At 36.9% G+C, this 23,966-nt stretch overlaps 1 protein-coding gene across 1 annotated transcript in view; it reads right to left on the bottom strand.

The window, feature by feature from the left end:
- Window positions 1-23,966, bottom strand: part of CHM (CHM Rab escort protein) — a 237,326-nt gene that overhangs the window by 126,550 nt on the left and 86,810 nt on the right. Inside the window, exons 5-8 of the mRNA XM_052662673.1 lie at window positions 9,276-9,663; window positions 7,463-7,579; window positions 4,746-4,866; window positions 1,536-1,761 (exon numbers count right to left, since the gene is read on the bottom strand). Of these exons, the coding sequence (XP_052518633.1) occupies window positions 1,536-1,761; window positions 4,746-4,866; window positions 7,463-7,579; window positions 9,276-9,663 (852 nt within the window). The remainder of the gene's footprint in view (window positions 1-1,535; window positions 1,762-4,745; window positions 4,867-7,462; window positions 7,580-9,275; window positions 9,664-23,966) is intronic.

Raw genomic sequence — 23,966 nt, 5'->3', positions numbered from 1 at the left:
GCTGTACTAGTTTGTACACTTTCTAACACCATACACAAAATAAAACTCAAAATGAATTAAAGATCTAAATGTAAGACCAGAAACTATAAAACTCCTAGAAGAAAACATAGCAAAACACTCTGACATAAATCACAGCAGGATACTCTATGACCCATCCCCCAGAGTAATGGAAATAAAAGCAAAAATAAACAAATGGGACCTAATTAAACTTAAAAGCTTATGCACAATGAACGAAAGTATAAGCAAGGTAAAAAGACAGCCTTCAGAATGGGAGAACATAATAGCAAATGAAGCAACTGACAAAGAATTAATCTCAAAAATATACAAGCAGCTCCTGTAGCTCAACTCCAGAAAAATAAACAACCCAATCAAAAATTGGGCCAAAGATCTAAACAGACATTTCTCCAAAGAAGACATACAGATGGCTAACAAACACATGAAAAGATGTTCAACATCACTCATTATCAGAGAAATGCAAATCAAAACCACAATGATGTACCATCTCATGCCGGTCAGAATGGCTGCTATCAAAAAGTCTATAAATAATAATGCTCGAGAGGGTGTGGAGAAAAGGGAACCCTCTCACACTGTTGGTGGGAATGCAAACTAGTACATCCACTAGGGATAAATGTGGAGATTCCTTAAAAAACTGGAAATAGAACTGCCATACGACCCAGCAATACCAGTGCTGGGCATACAAACCAAGGAAACCAGAATTGAAAGAGACACATGTACCACAATATTCATCGCAGCACTGTTTACAATAGCCAGGACATGGAAGCAACCTAGGTGGTCATCAGCAGACGAATGGATAAGAAAGCCGTGGTACATATACACAAAGGAATATTACTTAGCTATTAAAAAGAATACATTTGACTCAGTTCTAATGAAGTGGATGAAATTGGAATCTATTATATAGACTGAAGTAAGTTAAAGAAAAACACCAATAGAGTATATTAACGCATATCTATGTAATTTAAAACGATTATAATGATGACGCTATATGCCAGACAGCAAAGGAGACACAGATGTAAAGAACAGACTTTTGGACTCTGTGGGAGAAGGCAAGGGTGGGATGATTTGAGAGAACAGCACTGAAACATATATATTACCATATGCGAAATAGATCACCAGTCAAGGTTCGATGCATGAGACAGGGTCAATGGGGCCAGTGTACTGGGATGACCCTGAGGGATGGGATGGGGAGGGAGGTGGGAGAGGAATTCAGGATGGGGAACACATGTACACCCATGGCTGATTCATGTCAATGTACGGCAAAAACTAAAAAAAAAAAAAAGTAATCATCCTCCAATTAAAATAAATTAATTAATTTAATAAAAAACAAAGATTAACATGAACTCATTAGGCTTCAGCCTAAGAATTAGCAATGGCGGAAGAGGGGAGGGGTGAGTTGAATAACAAATAGTATGTCTGCATATACTAAATCTTGACTAAATTTCATTTTTGTCTTTCTAATTTTCATGTTATTCAAGTATCATTTTAAGAAGAGATAAGAAAACCAATGCCCGTCTTACCTGCAGAAACACTGAGGGAGTTCTCCTTGACCATATAAAGGAAACAAAAATGGAGTGTTGCCATATCGTCCAAGACACTGAAGAAAGTTTTTGGTAGCTTTGAGACCATCTATGGTACTGCTGCCTGTCTCTGATGTCATTGCCATTGAGTGCAGGACAAAATATTGGAGGTTGGGGGTTAATTTTTGAGTTTTTAAATATTCAGAAAATTTAATTTCCTCATAGGCTATGAAAAGAAAGAGGAAAATTTATTAGTTAAAATCAGAACCAAATTTCCATTTAAAACCACTGTACAAAAATGAGATCAAGTTTGCTTAAAACACTTAGCAAAGGACACAGTTGGTGGTAGTATTACTACATTTTGGACCGAGACCATTGATTTTAGAGGGAAAAAACTAGGAACAACCTCACTATCCTAACTGGACTAATGACACAATTTTTAAGCTTTAAAAAATGATTCTCTGTTTAGTATTTTATGGATTCAAAAAATTAGAAAAGCATTACATAATTCATTAACCATCACAACAGTTTTCCATCGTTGGCAATAATCTTACTTTACTATCAACTGCAGACTAATGTCAATGATTACACTTTGAAATATTAAAAATGACTAATGGTAAATTTTTGGTTAAAATAAGGATATAGTAGCACTTGATTTTTTTGAATTGCTATTCCTTCCTAAACCTTGGAACAATGAACTATGACTAAAAAGTAAAGAAACTAATTTCTGTATGGCTAGAGGTATCAATCCAACTGACTTATAATTTCATCTCAAAATATAAGGATCCCCTAAATACTATTTCTTTAAACCAAGAACAGAAAAAAATGTAACTGGACTGTTACTGGAACAGAAAAACTTTTTAGATTAATATAAACAAATAAAAACTATAAAAATTTACAGAGAATATAAGTTTATGCTACTATGGAGAAACAATCTGGCAGTAAGAAATGGACTTAAAACTTTAAGAACAAGAGTCAGACTTTCAGTATTCCACATAGTAAAAAAAAAATTGCCATATTTCTCAATTTTGTAAGTGAATTGTCAGTATATCCCTATTTTGGATAACTTCTGCAGCTCAATGCACTTTTAAGTGCAAAACACTTGATACTAAAGTGGTGTATTCAACTTTCAACAAACTTTGAAGTAAGTAACTTGCCCCAGATCACACAGCGAGGTGGGGCAAAGCCAAGATTAGAAACTATATCTTCACCTAATCCAGGAGATCCCACCCACACCATCTAGCTTCCTTTTAACCAGACAAAATAAATAATTCAATATGCCAAGCAAAAGTGATCCTTGAGAAATGAATATATAAATCTTTAAATGACAGATAAATTAATAGATGAGGGTCAGAGACAGTAACATGTATGTGCCACTATATGTAAAAAAGATAAACAACAAGGATATAGTGTATAGCACAGGGAAATATATGCACTATTTTTCAATAACCTATAATGGAAAAGAATCTGAAAAAGTATATATGTGTATGTGTGTGTGTATATATATATAAAAAACTGAATCACTTTCCTGTACACCTGAAGCTAACACAACATTGTAAATTAACTATACTTCTATTTTTCAGTATAGTTCAGTCACTCAGTCATGTCTGACTGTGCAACCCCATGAACTGCAGCACGCTAGGCCTCCCTGTCCATCACCAACTCCCAGAGTTCACTCAAATTCACGTCCATCGAGTCAATAATGCCATCCAGCCATCTCATCCTCTGTTGTCCCCTTTTCCTCCTGCCCCCGATACCTCCCAGCATTGGGGGTCTTTTCCAATGAGTCAATTCTTCACATCAGGTGGCCAAAGTGCTGGAGCTTCAGCTTTAGCATCATTCCTTCCAAAGAACACCCGGGACTGGTCTCCTTTAGAATGGACTGGTTGGATCTCCTTGCAGTCCAAGGGACTCTGAAGAGTCTTCTCCAGCACCACAGTTCAAAAGCATCAGTTCTTCGGTGCTCAGCTTTGTTCACAGTTCAATTCTCACATCCATACATGACTACTGGAAAAACCATAGCCTTGACTCGATGGACCTTTGTTGGCAAAGTAACGTCTCTGCTTTTCAATATGGTATCTAGGTTGGTCATAACTTTCCTTCCAAGAAGGAAGCATCTTTTAATTTCATGGCTGCAGTCACCATCTGCAGTGATTTTGGAGCCCCAAGAAATAAAGTCTCACACTGTTTCCACTGTTTCCCCATCTATTTCCCATTAAGTGATGGAACGAGATGCCATGATCTTCGTTTTCTGAATGTTGAGCTTTAGGCCAACTTTTTCACGCTCCTCTTTCACTTTCATCAAGAGGCTTTTTAGTTTCTCTTTACTTTCTGCCATAAGGGTGGTGTCATCTGCATATCTGAGGTTATTGATATTTCTCCCAGCAATCTTGATTCCAGCTTGTGCTTCTTCCAGCCCAGTGTTTCTCATGATATACTCTGCATAGAAGTTAAATAAGCAGTGTGACAATATACAGCCTTGACGTACTCCTTTTCCTATTTGGAACCAGTCTGTTGTTCCATGTCCAGTTCTAACTGTTGCTTCCTGACCTGCATACAGATTTCTCAAGAGGCAGGTCAGGTGGTCTGCTATTCTCATCTGTCTCAGAGTTTTCCACAGTTTATTGTGATCCACACAGTCAAAGGCTTTGGCATAGTGAATAAAGCAGAAATAGATGTTTTTCTGGAACTCTCTTGCTTTTTCAATGATCCAGCGGATGTTGGCAATTTGATCTCTGGTTCCTCTGCCTTTTCTAAAACCAGCATGAACTTCTGGAAGCTCACAGTTCACGTACTGCTGAAGCCTGGCTTAGAGAACTTCTATTTTTAAAAATGGTTAAAAAACTGGATAATGAAAAAGGAGTATTATCTATGAAGAATCAGTTGATAACAATGTTTAATTAGCAAGACTAAAAATTAACATCTATCATAGACTGATGTTATTATGAAAACATCTCATAGTTTGCATAGTACCCATAGTAGCCACTAGCCATGTGTGGCCACTGAACACTTGAATGTGTGGGTACTGTAACTAAATTTTAATTTTAATTAATTTAAGTAGGTACTTCTTGCTAGAGGCTAACCTACTGGATCATTCAAAATAAAAATATTTTAAAACTATAGCAAGTGGCTCAATAAATCAAAGAAAGCATATTAAAATAATAAGAATCTCAAAAAATGTGAGAACACAAATTTAATGAAAAACAGTACCTTTATATTCATCAGGATGTTCCTCATACTCCATACAAAATGTGAGAAACTTCATTAGCATTCGCTTTTCTACCATAGTAAGTTGTTTGCTATTAAAGACATCTGCTCTGGAGCAAGGAACCTAAAATATATGATTTTAAAGTTAAGAAACTGCTTCCTACTGATACAAGTATTCCAAATGACATTTTTTTCCTTTTATGTATACAAAGATTATTATTTCCTTTCTAGTCAGGCTGTTTCATGTAACCTTCCACCAGTTCTACTGGCATCTCTGTTGACTTCAGAGTTAATTAACTTGTGAGTTCCCTTACTTAATTACTCCAAGTTGCTCCCTATGCTATTAAAAGCCACCGGCATGTGAACCCTAACTGGGAAGAAATGACAGCTCAGTCTAGCAATGCTGTCTGAAATTAACATTTTCTCAACATGAGCATCAAGCTACAGAATAAATCATCAGAAAATTAACATTAGACATTTTAATTGGCAATCTCTTACTATTTGCATTTGTTAAAAATAATCAGTTCAGTTCAGTTCAATTGCTAAGTCAAATCCGACTCCTTGCGACCCAATGAACCACAGCACGCCAGTCCTCCCTGTCCATCATCAACTCCCGCAGTCCACCAAAACCCATGTCCATCCAGTTGGTGATACCATCCAACCATCTCAACTTCTTTTGTCCCCTTCTCCTCCCGCCCTCAGTCTTTCCCAGGGTCTTTTCAAATGAGAGGTGGAGGTGATGGAATTCCACAAATGAGAGCATCAGGGTCTTTTCAAATGAGTCAGTTCTTTGCATCAGGTGGCCAAAGTATTGGCATTTCACCTTCAGCATCAGTCCTTCCAATGAATATTCAGTACTGATTTCCTTTAAGATGGACTAATTGGATCTCCTTGCAGTCCAAGGGACTCTCAAGAGTCTTCTCCAACACCATAGTTCAAAAGTATCAATTCTTCTGCACTCAGCTTTCTTTATAGTCCAACTCTCACATCCATACATGACCACAGGAAAAACCATAGTCTTGACTAGATAGACCTTTGCTGACAAAGCAATGTCTCTGCTTTTCAGTTGGTCATAGCTTTCATTCCAAGGAGGAAGCATCTTTTAATTTCATGGCTGCAATCACCATCTGCAGTGATTTTGGAGCCCAAGAAAATAAAGTCAGCCACTGTTTCCACTGTTTCCCCATCTATTTGCCATGGAGTGATGGGACCAGATGCCACAATCTTAGTTTCCTGAATGTTGAGCTTTAAGCCAACTTTTTCACTCTCCTCTCGCACTTTCATCAAGAGGCTCTTTAGTTCTTCTTCACTTTCTGCCATAAGGTTGGTGTCATCTGCATATCTGAGGTTATTGATATTTCTCCTACATTCCTACAAGCTTGTTTTTCCTCTAGGCCAGTGCTTCTCATGATATACTCTGCACTATACACTTTGCACATAAGTTAAATAATCAGGATAACAATATACAGCCTTGAGGTACTACTTTTCCTATTTGGAACCAGTCTGTTGTTCCACGTCCAGTTCTAACTGTTGCTTCCTGACCTGCAAACACGTTTCTGAAGAGGCATGTCAGGTGGTCTGGTATTCCCATCTCTTTCAAAATATTCCACAGTCTATTGTGATCCATATAGTCAAAGGTTTTGGCATAGTCAATAAAACAGAAATAGATGTTTTTCTGGAACTCTCTTGCTTTTTCCATGATCCAGCGTATGTTGGCAATTTGATCTCTGGTTCCTCTGCCTTTTCTAAAACCAGCTTGAACATCTGAAAGTTCACGGTTCACATATTGATAAAGCCTGGCTTGGAGAATTTTATGCATTACTTTACTAGCGTGTGAGATGAGTGCAATTGTGTGTTTGAGCATTCTTTGAGATTGCCTTTCTTTGGGATTAGAATGAAAATTGACCTTTTCCAGTCCTGTGGCCACTGCTGAGTTTTCCCAATTTACTGGCATATTGAGTGCAGCACTTTCATAGTGTCATCTTTCATGATCTGAAATAGCTCCACTGGAATTCCATCACCTCCACTAGCTTTGTTTGTAGTGATGCTTCCTAAGGTCCACTTGACTTCACATTCCAGGATGTCTAGCTCTAGGTGAGTGATCACACCATCGTGATTATCTGGGTCATGGAAATCTTTTTTGTACAGTTCTTCTGTGTATTCTTGCCACCTCTTCTTAATATCTTCTGCTTCCGTTAGGTCCATACCATTTCTCTCCTTTATTGAGCCATCTTTGCATGAAATGTTCCCTTGTTATCTCTAATTTTCTTGAAAAGATCTCTAGTCTTTCCCATTCTATTCTTTTCCTCTATTTCTTTGCATTAATCACTGAGGAAGGCTTTCTTATCTCTCCTTGCTATTCTTTGGAACTCTGCATTTAAGTTTGCTGCTTCACCAGGAAAATAACAATCTTATTTGCCTATCCTTCCCAAACAAAATGGGGCTTCCTTGATGGCTCAGATGGTAAAGAACCCATCTGCAATGCTGAAGGACTCGGATTTGATCCCTGGGTGGGGAACATCCTCCAGAGAAGGGAATGGCTACTCACTCCAGTATTCTTGTCTGGAGAATCCCATGGACAGAGGAGCCTTGCAGGCTACACCAAGAGGTCGCAAAGAGTCAGACACTACTAAGCAACTAACATTTTCACTACTAGTTTCCCAAACACAACACAGCAACTTAAACTCATACTCAGTTACCATCCTTGCTCAGCACAGTACCTGTTTCACTCTTCCTTCTCGAAATGCAAGAATCCTGGTAATATTTTTGAACTCTGCATATCGACTAACATTAGATTTGATTAGAAGATCAATCAGCAATCCTCGAGAATATAATAGCTGCACAAAGAAAATATTTCAGAGAATGAAATAAAAGGTGAAATATTGGAAAAACTGATAAAAACAGAATAAATATATATAATTTTGTTATATTTAAAATTATTTGCAAAAAGTATTATACCTATTAATATTATAATATATAACACAATTTATTACAGGTTCACAACTGATTATCTGAAATTCAAGAATCCAAATAATTCTGGAATCTAAAGCTTTTTCACAACTGACCCAAACTGATACAGGGCTCTTACACCTGTTTGTCCTAGTTAGTGTGAATATCCATACACATTGGGCTCTTCCCTGGTGGCTCAGATGGTAAAGCGTCTGCCTACAATGTGGGAGACCTGGGTTCGATCCCTGGGTTGGGAAGATCTCCTGGTTAATTATAGAGCACCTCTTCAGACTCTGGTAAGAACATTACATCATATATAAAGTATCATCCAGCATATATACTGTATTAATTTCTAAAATCCAAGTAACTAATTCAAAATGAAATTTTCAGTACAAAACCTATTTCTCACTTGACTACTTCAGTGTTCTTCTTTTTTAAAAAAAATTCTTTTCTTGTCATGAGGACAAGAAAACTATGGGTGGGCTATGATTAAACTTCTACCCAGAAACTAATTGCCAAGGTAACATGGAAAGAATGGTAAATTTCAAAGCATGCCAGGATCAAATTAGGTGGAATAGATAGCTCAGAAATATGAGGAAGGACCAAGACAGTAGCCAGCTCAGACCGAGGCAGAATCAGGCACAGAGACCTACAATCAGGAAAAAACAATGAGTAGTAAAAAGATATATTTTCAAGCATCAGGTTCAAAAAAAAGATCAGCAGGATGGATGTATGATTAGATCAGCAAAATATGAGGAGCATTACTTCCTTTCTTTATAACATGGAACTTCAAGAGAGCACATTAAATAAAAATCCTAGTCTGATATTATTCACTACCCTCTCCAACTTCTTTGCAATTTCTCACCATTTGCCCTCAACTTATGGTATTTGGTCTCTCTACTTTCACCCAGCCCTATATTATAACATTTTATAGCCACTATTTTATCTTACTAGTGTTTTCTATTCTTTTGCACTAAATTTGTCTTGCTTCCTATAAATCCAGTGCAACACTGCATGCTCCAAAGACTTGAGGTAAGAATGGGAATTAAAAAAAAAAAAAAAACTGAAGACAGTTGCATCCTTCCCAACCTCCCTGCCCAAATTACTATTAAATTATCTTCCAAAGCCCTCACATCTGAACCAATTATTTTTGAAATGCATCGGTTTACTCAAAATGTTCATCATTATACAGATGCCAAAATAGTTACTATATAAATAAGGGCTAAAAAGAAGTTTATTTAATAGATTGACTATAATAACATGGACCCATAATTAGATTCATTAGACATGTTTTCTTGATAGAATTCAAAGTGTCCATGTAATAGGAGAATATTTGGGTGGAGTACATGCTCCAATACAGAAGTAACCGTGTGATACAGTACTGAGCATTCTTGTGTTTTTAACTTAGGTCTAAAGAATATTTTAACAGAACTATAAATTTCAGATACTATCTCTTTATAAAATAAACACTCTACATTTCAAAGAATAAAATAATGAAAATTGGGTTTATGGACTCAGATGCTATATTCAATCAATTAGAAATTAGTACAGTTCCATGATAAGATGGGTAAAACTGTTACTTACCTTTGATACCAAATCGATATTAAACCTCCTGCCTTCTTTAATGATTTGAGAGTAAGTAATCCGATTTTTCTTTGGCTGTTCTGCTGTGTCTTCGGACACAGGCACATTTTCACTTGTTTCCTTTTCTGCAGTTGAGGGCACACAAGTGTTATCATCACAATTGTTTTCTTTTTCCCCTGTCACTTGAACATCATTTACTTCTAGGGCTCTCTCTGGATCACTGCTTGGAGTTTGTTCTGCCGGTATTTCACAGCTTGTAGTTCTTAATGACTCATCTTCTATAGGCAGGCAGGCAGAATCTGCAGCTTCAGTGCAGTTCACAGATGTCACAGAAGCGTGATTTTTCTGTAGTGCACCAGCTTCTTCGACATCTTCATGCAAATCCTGACTGATGAGAAATTACAATAATAATCCACACCAATAATCAAAGTGATAATTATACGTGGGTACGTTTTTATGTATATCATTTAACTTTTAATGGCAATTTTTATTTCTTTACCTCATTTATTTTATCAAATTCAGTGGATGTCTTGCTTTATGTGACATACACATTAAACATTCATCTGTTTAGGTTTTAACACAATATGAAACATAATTAACATCTGAAAAAATATACATAAAGATTTCAGGGTTTAGCAGGCATGTCGTGTGTGTGTGTATGTGTGTGTATCTGAAAAGCAGATTTTTATTTTTATAATTTATTTCTGTTTGTCTTGGGGTATCGTTGATTTACAATATTGTATCAATTTCAGGTGTACAACAAAGTGATTCAGTTATACATGTACATATATTCATTTCTTCAGATATTTTCCCCATATTACAGAATACTGAGTGCTATACAGTATGCATGTATATATTAATCACGTGTATTTTTTAAGAAGTTAAGGCAGACAGAGGAATTGCACTTTAGAAACAAATCAACACAGTGCTTACAAGCTCATCCTTCAGAATGAATAGACTGAGGTTCAAACCCAGACTCTATGACTAGATAACTCTGTGAATGTAGACAAGTTTTTTAATCCTCTCTGATGCAAATTATCCGTCTATAACATAGAGATAATACCAACTACCTCACCAGGTTGTTCTGAAGACTAAATGAGGTAACACAAGTGAAGAATCTGGTACAGAGCCTGGCACATAAATGCTCAACAGTAAGTATCAAAGATTATTACCATTATATGAGGTGTGACAAAGCTAAAAAGCTGCTATAAAAGTGTACATTGACATATCACAATGTGGTATCTAACAGGATCTTTCTGAACTGATTCTCGCTGTTTTCAATATTAATGTCTATTACTTTACTGGAAGTCCCACTTTCAATATTACCACTAGGGTTCATATTCTCAGTCCATTACTGCTTTGATTGACACAAAAAGTTCTGTTCAGCATGCACCATTATCTCTCCATGATGTGTTTTATCCTCTACAGATCCTTCATTTTCATTGAGTTGCGCTACTATTCAACACTAAAATTACCTCATACATGATAGGCTGTGGGAAATAACCATCTGCTAATTGATTGCTTGAGACCTAAGAGCAGTTCTTAAATCAAATCTCAACTCTACCCCTATAAACTCTTCCTCTATCAGTCTCTAAACAAAATCACCTTTTTTATTTACTAACTTTTGTCTCATCTCACCTACTTTCCAACATGGCATCGCTTAAATCGTAATTTGTCAACTCAAAGTCTCCATAATTAGGCTTATGTTAACTGTTTCTTCAAGATTGCAGGGAGAAATATCAATAATCTCCAGTATGCAGATGACACCACCCTTATGGCAGAAACTGAAGAGGAACTAAACAGCCTCTTGATCAAAGTGAAAGAGGAGAGTAAAAAAAGCTGGCTTAAACTCAACATTCAAAAAACGAAGATCATGGCATCTGGTCCCATCACTTCATGGCAAATAGATGGGGAAACAATGGAAACAGCAAAAGACTATTTTCTTGTGTTCAAAAGTCACTGCAAACGGTGACTTCAGCCATGAAATTAAGGCACTTGCTCCTTGGAAGAGGAGCTATGACCAACCTAGACAGCATATTAAAAAGCAGAGACATTCCTTTGCCGACAAAGGTCCATCTAGACAAAGCTATGGTTTTTCCAGTAGTCACAAATGGATGTGAGAGTTGGACCACAGAGAAGACTCAATGCCAAAAAATTGATGCTTTTGAACGGTGGTGCTGGAGAAGTCTTGAGAGTCCCTTGCACTGTAAAGAGATCAAACATGTCAATCCTAAAGGAAATCAGTCCTGAATATTCATTGGAAGGACTGATGCTGAGGCTGAAGCTCCAATACTTTCACCATCTGATGTGGAGAACTGACACAGTGGGAACAACCTTATGCTGGGAAAAACTGAAGGCAGGAGGAGAAGGGGACGACAGAGGATTAGATGGTAACAATAACCCTATAGCAAGACAGCAAAAGAGACACAGATGTATAGAACAGTCTTTTGGACTCTGTGGGAGAGGGCGAGGGTGGGATGATTTGGCGGAATAGCATTGAAACATGTATATTATCATATGTAAAACGGATCACCAGTCCAGGTTTGATGCATGATACAGGGTGCTCGGGGCTGGTGCACCGTTATGACCCAGAGGGATGGGATGGGGAGGCAGGTGGGAGGGGGATTCAGGATGGGGAACACATGTACACCCGTGGCTGATTCATGTAAATGTATGGCAAAACCAATACAGTATTGTAAAGTAACACAAAAATAAAAATAAAAAATAAAAAAAGAAAGAAAATATTATGCTACTTGTTATAATCTAGTAATTTCAATTAAATATAATGAAAAAAGGATGATATCATTAATGTCAAGATTTTCAGATTTAGGAAACTGTAGTGGGTAAAGTTGTAGTTCTGGATGCATTACTTAGTAGATATTAGGCAAGTCATTTAATCCCTGAGATTCCCCATCTATGAAATGGAAGATCATTCATTTACCTTAACTTTCATGAGGCTATTGTAAGATAAATGACCTAACATATATGAAGAGTATTTCCCATGAGCACCAAAGTGAAAGTGAATGTCACTCAGTTGTGTCCAACTCTTTGTGACCCCATGGACTCTACAGTCCATGGAATTCTCTAAGCCAGAATACTGGAGTGGGAAGCCTTTCCCTTCTCCAGGGGATCTTCCCAACCCAGGGACTGAATCCAAGTCTCTTGCATTGTAGGTGGACTCTTTACCAGCTGAGCAACAAGGGAAGCCTCATGAGTGCTAAAAGGTTAATCAAATATAAGATATTAATAAAATATAAGATACTGTTAAATTTCCCACAGGTAAACAGGCAATTCAAAACATGTGTCCTCAGGTTTTTCTGACATCACATGTTGAAAGCTCTTTGGCCACATAACCAAGTAACAGCACAATTGCCATTAAGCAACATTAAAAATGAAGAATGATAATATGAAATGGGATTTGTGTATTTTCTACAGAATTGTTCATGCTTTGTATTCACATTCATTATTTTGAAAACCAGGAAACCAAAGTGTGTTGCATGAGGTGACAACTTGCAGCAAAATGTTGCATGCCTAAACATTAAACTACGAAATGATAGGATAGTTAATTATACTTTATAGATAAGACAGAATGATGATGACAACATGGAAATTGAGCACACCAATTGATCTGGTTAGTGGCTCTCAATTATATTCTCAGAAAGAGAGCTTTCTAGAGGGAATGAAATGCATTAACCAGTACTGGACAATCTGGAAAACAGAAGTCCAAATACTTACTTAAGGGTATAAGTTTCAGAAAAGGAGTTGTTCTTTGTAAATATGTTCCATATCCATAAGTTATTAAGTTTTACTATTCTGAACATCATAATCTAGTGAAATACCTAACACTATGAAAAACATATGCAAGAGAAACACAATACCATCCTTACTTTTCAACAACTACAATATTTTTAGAGTTCTGTCAACACTGAATTTAATACCTAACTAGAAGTTATAAAGACACTAGAAAACTCTCCAAACTCCATTTAATTTCTCATCATGCAAACTTCTATTCATCAAAAAGACTTAGCTTCCCTCAAATTAAAAACTTCGTACTCATGTACACCCGTGGTGGATTCATGTCAATGTATGGCAAAATCAATACAGTATTGTAAAGTAAAATAAAGTAGAAATAAAAATTAAGAAAGGAAAAAAAAAAAAAACTTGGTACTTTGGTTAAAAAAAAGTTTTCTTAAAATAATTCAACCTTGGTTTCACCCAAGATGGGAGAGGAATGGTACAGAGAGACCACTTTCTCCCCCACAAATTCATCAAAAGATCATTTGAATGCTGAGCAACTTCCACAAAACAACTTCTGAATGTTGGCAGAGGATACCAGGCACCCAGAAAGGCATTCCATTCTCTTCAAAAGGAGATAGGGCAAAATATAAAAGACAAAAAGAGAGACAAAAGAGTTAGTGATGGAGACCCACCACGGGGAGGGAGTCATGAAGGAGGAGAAGTTTCCAAACACCAGGAAACCCTCTCACCAGCAGATGTGTGGGGAGTTTTGGAATCTCAGAGGGCAACATAACCGGGAGAAAAACAAAAAACAAAAAAACCCACAAAATACGCACCTAACCACAACTGCCAGTGGAGAAGCAGCCCAGATACTCGTGTCTGCCACCAGTGAGCAGGGTTTGGACAGGGAGGCGCAGGCTACATGTTTAGGGTAAGGACCAGGCCTGAATGCCCTGAGGACAATCTGAGGGAGCTAAGGTCAGAAAGCAACCCAAACTGTGGGATAGCCAGAATAAAAAAAAAAAAAAAAGAAAAGAGAGAGAAAGAACTTTCCTCAAAAGACTCACAGAACAGAGGATTGAGCGAAAACGAAAGGAGAGCTAGTCAGCCCGCTGTGTACACGCCCCTCCCCCTGCAGGAGGCAGAGAGGCAGTCATGCCACAGCCAGAGCATGAAGGCAAGGGGCATCCAGAGACCTGCATCCTCCACCAAACTGTGAGCAGGCTCCCGTTGCTAATCACATCTTTCCAGGATCCTGGATGGCTGACATCTGCCAAGAGGGTCACAGCCTGAGATCAGCTCCCTAGAGGAGACACACAGCACACCTGAGACCATGCTCTCACAGCAAACCTGGGAAACTGAACATACAGGACAGGGGAGGTGATTAAGATGCACAGTCCACCTGGGACAGTGTGCTCACCAAGCACCTGATCACCTGAGCTGCTTGAACCTGGGAAGGGCACAAAACACAAGCTGAACCAAGTCTGTGCCCTTGCGGGGTACTTCAGAACCTGTACCTGAGCAGCTTAGACATGGGAAGTGCATGAAACACAAGGTCTGTTTTGGACAGTACTCTGCAGAGAACCTAGAGCCTAAGCTGTTGCAGACCCAAAAGCACAGGCTGCTGTGAGCTGGGGCAAACCCAGTGTGGTCCATACACTGCGAGCACTCCCCACACACGGCAGCGATATTTGTTTGCAAATACAGTGTTCCTCCCTCCCCACAACACAACTGAACGAGTGAACCTAAATAAATGACCGCCTTCACCCCCTTGTATCAGGGCAGAAATTAGTCACTGAAGTGACTTGCAAACAGAGGAAGCTAAAATAAAAAAAAGAACATGGAAAAGCTCTGGAAGTGACAGATGAAACAGACTAAAACCTTGTAGTTAACATTGACTAAGATTTGGAAGAGGCCTATAGACCTTGATAACAAGTACAAGGTGAAACAAGTAATTTATTACTCCTTTAATTTTCATTTTTATAACCTACTATTACCTTCCAAAAAAAAATCCTATTTTTAAAACAAATTTCATATATATATTTTATTATTTTTTTGATTCATTTTGTTTTGCACTTTTAATATTATATTTTTGAGAGGCTAACATCTACTCTAGATTTTTTAATCTTTGCTTTTGGTATTTGTTATCAATTTTGTACCTTTAAGGATCTAATCTTCAGTATCCATTTTCACTTAGGGGTGTGATTATTGGCTTGATTGCTCTCTTTCCATTTGACTTCCCCTCTTCTCCTCCTGGTCACCTCTATCTCCCTCCACCCTCTTATCTTCTACATGTAACTCTGTGAACCTCTGTGGATGTCCCTCACTGTGGAGAATTTTTTCACCATTAACCTAGATGTTTTATCATCTGTCCTGTATAGATGGAGAAGTCTTGAGGCTACTGTAAGAATAAGACTAAAAACCAGAGGCAGGAGACTTAAATCCAAACTTGAGAACATCAGAGAACTCTTGATTCCAGGGAAAATTAAGAGACAAGAGCTCATCTAAAAGCCTCCATACCTACCCTGAAACCAAGCTCCACCCAAGAGCCAACAAGTTCCACAGCAAGACATACCATGATAATTCTCGAGCAACAGAGGAACACAGCCCTGAGCATTAAAGTGCAGGCTGTCCAAAGACATGCCAAACACATAGACACTCCAAAACTCACTACTGGATACTTCATTGCACTCCAGAGAGAAGAGATTCAGCTCCACCCATAAGAACACAGATGCAAGCTCCCCTAACCAGGAAACCCTGACAAGCCACTCGTCCAACCCCACTCACAGGGAGCAACCTCCACAAAGAGGAACCACAAACTTCCAACATACAGAAAGAGTACCCCAAACACAGCAATCTAAACAAAATGAAAAGGCAGAGAAATATTCAGCAGGTAAAGGAACATGATAAATGCCCACAAAAACAAACAAAAGAGGAGGAAATAGGGAGTCTACCTAAAAAATAATTCAGAATGATAGTTAACATGATTTAAAATATTGAAAACAAAATGGAGTTACAGATTTAGACTAGAGACAAGGATTGAGAAGATGCAAGAAATGTTTAACAACAACCTAGAAGAAATAAAGAGTCAATCAATAATGAGTAATGCAATAACTGAGATCAAAAGCCCTCTGGAGGGAACCAACAGTAGAATAACTAGGGAGAAGAGAAGATAAGTGAGGTGGAAGATAGAATGGTGGAAATAAATGAAGCAGAGAGGAAAACAGAAAAAAGAATTAAAAGAAATGAGGACAACCCCAGAAACCTCTGGGACAATGTCAAATGCCCCAACATCAACCTGCCTGACTTCACACTATACTACAAAGCTACAGTCATCAAGACAGTATGGTACTGGCACAAAGACAGAAATATAGATCAATGGAATAAAATAGAAAGCCCAGATATAAATCCATGCACATATGGACACTTTATCTTTGATAAAGGAGGCAAGAATATACAACTGAGAAAAGACAATCTCTTTAACAAGTTGTGCTGGGAAAACTGGTCCATGACCTTTAAAAGAATCAAACTAGAACACTTCCTAACATCATACACAAAATAAAACAAAAATGGATTAAAGATCTAAATGTAAGACCAGAAACTATAAAACTCCTAGAGGAGAACTTAGGCAAAACACTCTCCAACATAAATCACAGCAGGATCCTCTATAACCCACCTCCCAGAATATTGGAAATAAAAGCAGAAATAAACAAATTGGACCTAATTAAACTTAAAAGCTTTTGCACAACGAAGGAAACTATAAGCAAGGTGAAAAGACAGCCTTCAGAATGGGAGAAAATAATAGCAAATGAAGCACCTGACAAAGAATTAATCTCAAAAATATACAAGCAGCTCCTGCAGCTCAATTCTGGAGAAATAAACGACCCAACCAAAAAGTAGGCCAAAGAACTAAACAGACATTTCTCCAAAGAAGACATACAGATGGCTAACAAACACATGAAAAGATGCTCAACATCACTCATTATCAGAGAAAACGCACATCAAAACCACAATGAGGTACCATCTCACACTGGTCAGAATGGCTGCTATCAAAATGTCTGGAAACAATAAATGCTGGAGAGGGTGCAGAGAAAAAGGAACCCTCTTACACTGTTGGTGGGAATGCAAACTAGTACAGCCACTATGGAGAACAGTGTGGAGATTCCTTTAAAAACTGGAAACAGAAATGCCATGCAACCCAGCAATTCCAGTGCAGGGCATACACACTGAGGAAACCAGAATTGAAAGAGACACATGTACCCCAATGTTCACTGCAACACTGATTACAATAGCCAGGACTTGGAAGCAACCTAAATGTTCATCAGCAGATGAATGGATAAGAAAGTTGTGGTACATATACACAATGGAGTATTACTCAGCTATTAAAAAGAATACATTTGACTCAGTTCTAATGAGGTGGATGAAACTGGAGCCTATTATACAGAGTGAAGTCAGAAAGAAAAACACCAATACAGTATATTAATGCATATATATGCAATTTAGAAAGATGGATGACCCTATATGTGAGATAGCAAAAGAGACACAGATATAAAGAACAAACTTGTGGATCTGTGGGAGAACACAAGGGTGGGATGATTTGAGAGAATAGCATTGAAACATGTATATTACCATATGTGAAACAGATCACCAGTCCAAGTTCTATGCATGAAACAGAGCACTCAAATCCAGTGCATTGGGACAACGCTGAGGGATGGGATTGGGAGGGAGGTGGGAGGGGGGTTCAGGAGAGGGGACACATGTACACCCATGGCTGATTCATGTGAATGTATGGCAAAAACCACCACAATACTGTAATTAGTCTCCAATTAAAAAAATTAAAAATAAAATAATTCAACCTTTTGAAGAACACTCCCGAACAATAACTCAATTTTCTTAACTTTAAAGTATATAAAAAGTATAAAAACACAATTGCCAGTTGTACATGACTGTGGCTGGATTATGAATTTTCAAAAAAAATTTTTGAGTTCTAAAACACTACTGATTTTAACATATAAATTAAAAAAAATATGCACCATTAGCTCTTATAAAAATTTTCAATATGAAAATAAATTGACAAATGAAATCCAGTGTCATTTATATTGATAATTTGAATTTCAAGGGACATTTACAATACAGTATAACAATATTTTTGAGATAGTTTTACCTAATTTCAACTGAATAAGAGCTTATATTAATGCATTAGGCACAATCTGAATTTAGGGGAGTTTTAGGGGTATAAATTCTGATATTATCTAGTATTGTTACCAATTAATGGTAGCAACAAGGGAATGCCTCAAATTGAATATGTGTTATTAATGCCTTGTAACAGTCACACTTTCAGATAAGTCAAATGAAAAATTGTCAACCAACCGGTTAATGTATTCAGCACAGGTGCTCACTATTTTTCAGTTATTTGCACCTTTCCTCTTCGCAGCACAGCTTGTTGCAGAAATTATACTCTTTACTTTGATATATGCACTTTATTCTAAGGCCATTCACTTTTTTCTTGTTTTAAGTTTTTGGCCACATCACATGGCATGTGGAATCTCAGTTCCCTGACAGGGATCCAACTTCTGCTTTTTCCATTGGAAGCATGGAGTCTTAACCACTGGACTGTCAGGGAAATCCCAAGCCATTTACTTTTGATTGCACCGTATATACTACACAGTTACCCATCTGTTAATTTCTGCAAATAAATGTTTAATGATTATGAATAAGATTTACAAAAAATCAGACTGTTCAAAAGTTGCTGTTCCAAAAACCAGGGATATATAAAAAATCTACTGTAATCAATTTTAAATTGATGCAATATAACATATTGATAGATTTATTCCCTTATTTGTAAACAACTCAAAACGTTAACATGCACATTAGAATATAGCTGAAATGTCAATCTCTTGTCATATTTCTCCAAGGAAAAAATATAAGGTGATGTAGAGCAGATACTTGGAGAAGGCAATGGCACCCCACTCCAGTACTCTTGCCTGGAAAATCCCATGGATGGAGGAGTCTGGTAGGCTGCAGTCCATGGGGTCGCTAAGAGTCAGATTACTGAGTGACTTCACTTTGACTTTTCACTTTCATGTATTGGAGAAGGAAATGGCAACACACTTCAGTATTCTTGCCTAGAGAATCCCAGGGATGGGGGAGCCTGGTGGGCTGCCGTCTATGGGGTCGCACAGAGTCGGACACAACTGAAGCGACTTAGCAGCAGCAGCAGCAGCAGAGCAGATACTATTGGCTGTCTTTTTAACAACCATATCCTATTTCTCAGCACCATAAGAGTTGCAATTTCCAGAACTAGGGGATGGATCATGGCTGATTAAAACCAACTTTAGTAATTTTATTGTCCTTTGTTAGTGACTGATTTAAAAGTGAGCAGGTTATCTCGTTTAAGCCAATGAGATAAGAGAGAACTTGGGGCTTTGGTAAAGACTCCCCAGTATAAATTATAACAGAAAAAAAAAAGCACACACATGATAGGAAAAAAAAACTCTCCCCCCTTGTTTCACATTTAGAGGTTTCTGTTGTGTGAAAACCTGTTTGTATCATGGCAATCATCTTGTAACTCTGGATGAAAAGCTAAGAAAAGTGCTGGGCAACTACCCCAAGATTGATGTGATTAAGATTTTCAATTAGCAAATTATGTAACAACCAACCAACCCACCTACCAGCCTACCATCCCACCTACCCATACATCTACTTTTAAACCACTTTTAATTGGACACTGTGTCACTTGTAGCCTAAAACAAACTTGCTGTTATATAGTGGTAAACCATAGATTCCTGTAACTTACAAGTGATTTTTCAGTTTTTAAAATTTTGTATTTCTTTCTTCTTACTGGTATTATTACATTTTTGTCAAAGAGGCTCATGCTACATTTATAAAATTCTAGAATCTAAAATAAATTAAGTAAGTAGAATTTTAGATGACTATAACAATGTCTTTATTTTAGTATCAATCCATGAAAGAGTTGGTTCATTTATAAGTCTAAGAAGCAAGTTTTCATCCTGCTTTAATATTATCATATCAGAAAAGGGGAAATCATGTTCAGTATTATGCAAAAATGAAACAGGGCAGAAAAAGCACGAGTTCTTCCCAATATTTTAGAAACATAAAATCGCTTCTCACTAAAGAAACTACATGACATTATGCAAAATAAGCAACCATCTTTCACCTTGAGCAAACTCCAGGAGATGGTAAAGGACAGGGAAGCCTGGAGTTCATGGGGTCACTAAGAGTTGGACACAACTGAGAGTCTGAACAACAACAACATCTTTCACCTAAGAACTCTTTGGATTTTTGTGAATTGAGTGTGAATTAATGTATTGTGCTTTTTCATAGTCTGTTGAATGTTTAAAACCAGAAATAGTAGTTGTTTTTATTCTCTCACATAAACTACAAAAATATCCTGTGGGGTCCTAACTACAGTCACAACAACTAAAGGATACTGGATTTATCCCTCATCTTCTGTACACTGGGAGTTAGGCACTTTAATTCCCCATTATAGATGTAACTACTTTATACTACTAAATAATATTCTAGTAAGTTAAGTAAGTAAATGTACTTCTGTACGTGCTAATCTTCACAAAGAAAATACTTTATTCACTTGGTTTAATGGTTCCCTTAATGCACACACATATATTTATTTATCTGATGCCTGAAATACACTGTGATACAATGGAAACAACACAAACTTTTGAGTTAGATAGATGTGGGTTGAAATCCTGCCTGTCCCATCTCTGGCTCTCCCTGATGTAGCACAGATTAAGTGAAACTGAATGAAATAAAATATGTAAGGAACACAGTTACAGCAGTTGCCAAAAAGATAATATCCAATAAATGCTATAGTCCTTTTACTCTTCCCTTCCATAAGTCAACTGTAATAATCATAATATTTGTTTCAAAGAAAAATAATCTATGTATAGCAGAAGTATTTCTGGCCCAAACTACAGGTTATCTCATTTATTACTAGCAGCATCCAAGGTAACAAAGCACTCATAAAGCAAAACAATCGGGGTAGTTCTTTATAGAATTTGTGAGAATTGGACTTATGCTATTTTATTTTAATATTCAGCCTAGCTATGTTGTTGTTATTGTTGTTTAGTCACTAAGTCATGTCCAACTCTTTGGCAACTCTATGGACTGTAGCCTGCCAGGCTCCTCTGTCCATGAGATTTTCCTGGCAAGAATACTAGAGTGGGTTGCCATTTCCTACTTCAGAGGATCTTCCCAACCCAGGGATCAAACCTGTGTCTCCTGAATTAGCAGGCAGATTCTTTACCACTGAACCACCAGGGAAGCCCAACTATGCAATAATGAAAAAGTACTAACTTTCATAGTCAAAAGATCACTAAAACTCTTAGACTGAATACTTAACAATTATTTCTGAAAGTAAGGAAAGTCAACAATGAAAAGTAATATGCTATCCAGTATGTTTACATTAGAATATTGTGTTACTGACTTGCCATGTATCAATACTTTGAGGTATTTTCCAAAAAGTGGTGATGAGTTTGCACTGATCTACTTGCATCCTTGCCCTATCCTCCTTGTAATCAAAGATTAAAAATCAAAAGGCTACTGGTTATAGATATAATACTGTTTGTAGCCAAGAGACAGCCACTGTTCTTCCTTGCTGAAATATCAAGCAACATATGTGAGAATCAAATCATTGATTTTGGCCTAATAAACATCAACTCTATAAGCCTACTCATCTGGTCTAAAATGGGAAGAGAAGTCATAACACTTCAGCATTTGTGTCATTACAAAGCTATCTTTACATGGTATTTTGAAAATTTACCAAAATATTAAAAACAATACTCTACATAGGAAATATACCAGGGATTGAGGTTTGACTTCTCTCTATATGCTTCATGTAGCTAACTACAATAATCTCTTGGTGTCAGTGACCATTTAAGTATAAGATTTTCAATATTTTGACATTTGGTCAGACCGTGAGTTTGATTTGCATATGCTGAGAGAGTAGTGTACAAGATTAAGATAATTAGTAGCAGAAACTAAATGACTGCCCAGCATTTGCATATAACTACAAGATACTCAGAAGTGATAATAACTTCCTTTATGGAAAAAAAAAAAGCTCATTAAGTGAGCCTAAGGATAAGTAGAAAATTACAATTAACTTGTGGTATATAGCTACAGACAGAAAACACATGACTCTCAATAGAAAACAGACTCTCTTAAAACAAAAAGCCAATGGAAAAAAAGACATAAAACTGTCCTCTTTGCAGAAAACATAGCTGTCTATGCAAAAATACCAAGGAATCTACAGAAAAACTCCTAGAATAAACAAGTTGATCAAGATTTCAGGATACAAGATGAATGCATAAAATCCAATTGTAGTTCTAGATACTAAAAAGGAACCAAAATGAAAAAGGCAATACCACTTACAATAGTATTTGCTTCAAAGAAAATTAAATACTTAAGTACACAATTAAAAAAAGATGTACAGAACTGCTATGTTGAAAATTATACAATCCTATAGAAAGAAATCAAGATGACCTCCCTTAATGGAGAGGCATAACTTGTCAACAGATTGGGAAACTCAAAATAATAAAGATGTCAATTCACCCCAAGTTGATCAGTAACTTTAATGCAATTCCTATCAAATCCAGCAAAATTTTCTAGACATGGTCAAGCTTATTAAAACATTTATATAGAATGGCACAAACTGCAGAAAGCTAAAACAATCTTGATAAAGAAAAATAAGTTTTGGGAAATCATTCTAACAGATATTAAGTCCAACTTACAGCTTCAGTAATCAAGGCAGTGTGATACATTGGTATGGGCAAAGACAGAAATCAATGGAAAAGAAAACAGAATCCAGAAAGAGACCCATCCAAGTACAGCCAATTGACTTTTGACAAACTTGCAAAAGTAACTCAATGGAGGAAAAACAGCCTTTTCAACAAATAGTACTGAAGGAACTGGATATCAATAAAGGAAAGCAAACATGGATCTAAACCTCATACCACAAACAAAAATTTAAAGTGGATCGTGTACTTAACATATAAAACATAAATCTATGAAACTGTTTTTTTAAACAGAAAAAACATCTCCTGGCTCTATAGCTAGTCCAAGAGTCAAAAGAAAAAACTGGTAAATTGGACCTCATCAAAATTTAAAACATTTGTTCTACAAAATACCATGTGTAAAAAGGATGAAAGACAAGCTAAAGACTGGGGGAAAATATCTGCAAACTAAAGAACTTTTAAATCTCCACAGGAAAAAAAAAAATCCACCCAATTAAAAAATAAGCAAAAGATATGAACAGATATCTCACCAAAAAAGATATATGGATGGCAAATAAGCACATGAAAAGATATTGAAAATCAAGCACCAGGGAAATGCAAAATAAAACTGCAATGAGATATCACTACTACACACCTATAAACACTGGCTACAATGAAGAAGTTATAGCATCAAATGATGGTGAGGATATGGAAAAACAGTCACTCACACATGCCTAATGGGAATGTAAAATGGTACGGCTTCTCAAATTGCCAATATATGTAGGATTATAGAAAAAGCAAAAGAATTCCAGGAAAACAACTACTTCTGCTTCATTGACTATGCTAAAGCCTTTGACTATATGGATCACAACAAACTATGGAAAATACCAGACCACCTTAACTGCTTCTTGAGAAACCTGTATGCAGGTCAAGAATCAACAGTTAGAACTGGACTTAGAACAAATGACTGATTCAAAATTGGGAAAGGAGTTCTACAAGGCTGTATACTGTCACTGGTTTATTTAACTTCTATGCACAGTCCATCATGCAAAATGCCAGGCTTGATGAATTACAAGCTGGAATCAAGACTGTTAGGAGATATATCAACCACCTCAGATATGCAGATAATATCACCCTTATGGCAGATAGTGAAAATGAACTAAAGAGCCTCTTGATGAAGGTGAAAGAGGAGAGTGAAAAAGTT

The sequence above is a fragment of the Budorcas taxicolor genome, chromosome X (assembly GCF_023091745.1).
Source record: "Budorcas taxicolor isolate Tak-1 chromosome X, Takin1.1, whole genome shotgun sequence".
Taxonomy (NCBI): domain Eukaryota; kingdom Metazoa; phylum Chordata; class Mammalia; order Artiodactyla; family Bovidae; genus Budorcas; species Budorcas taxicolor.
The sequence above is the reverse complement of the archived record's forward strand: the minus strand, read 5'-3'. Positions and strand labels throughout refer to the sequence as shown.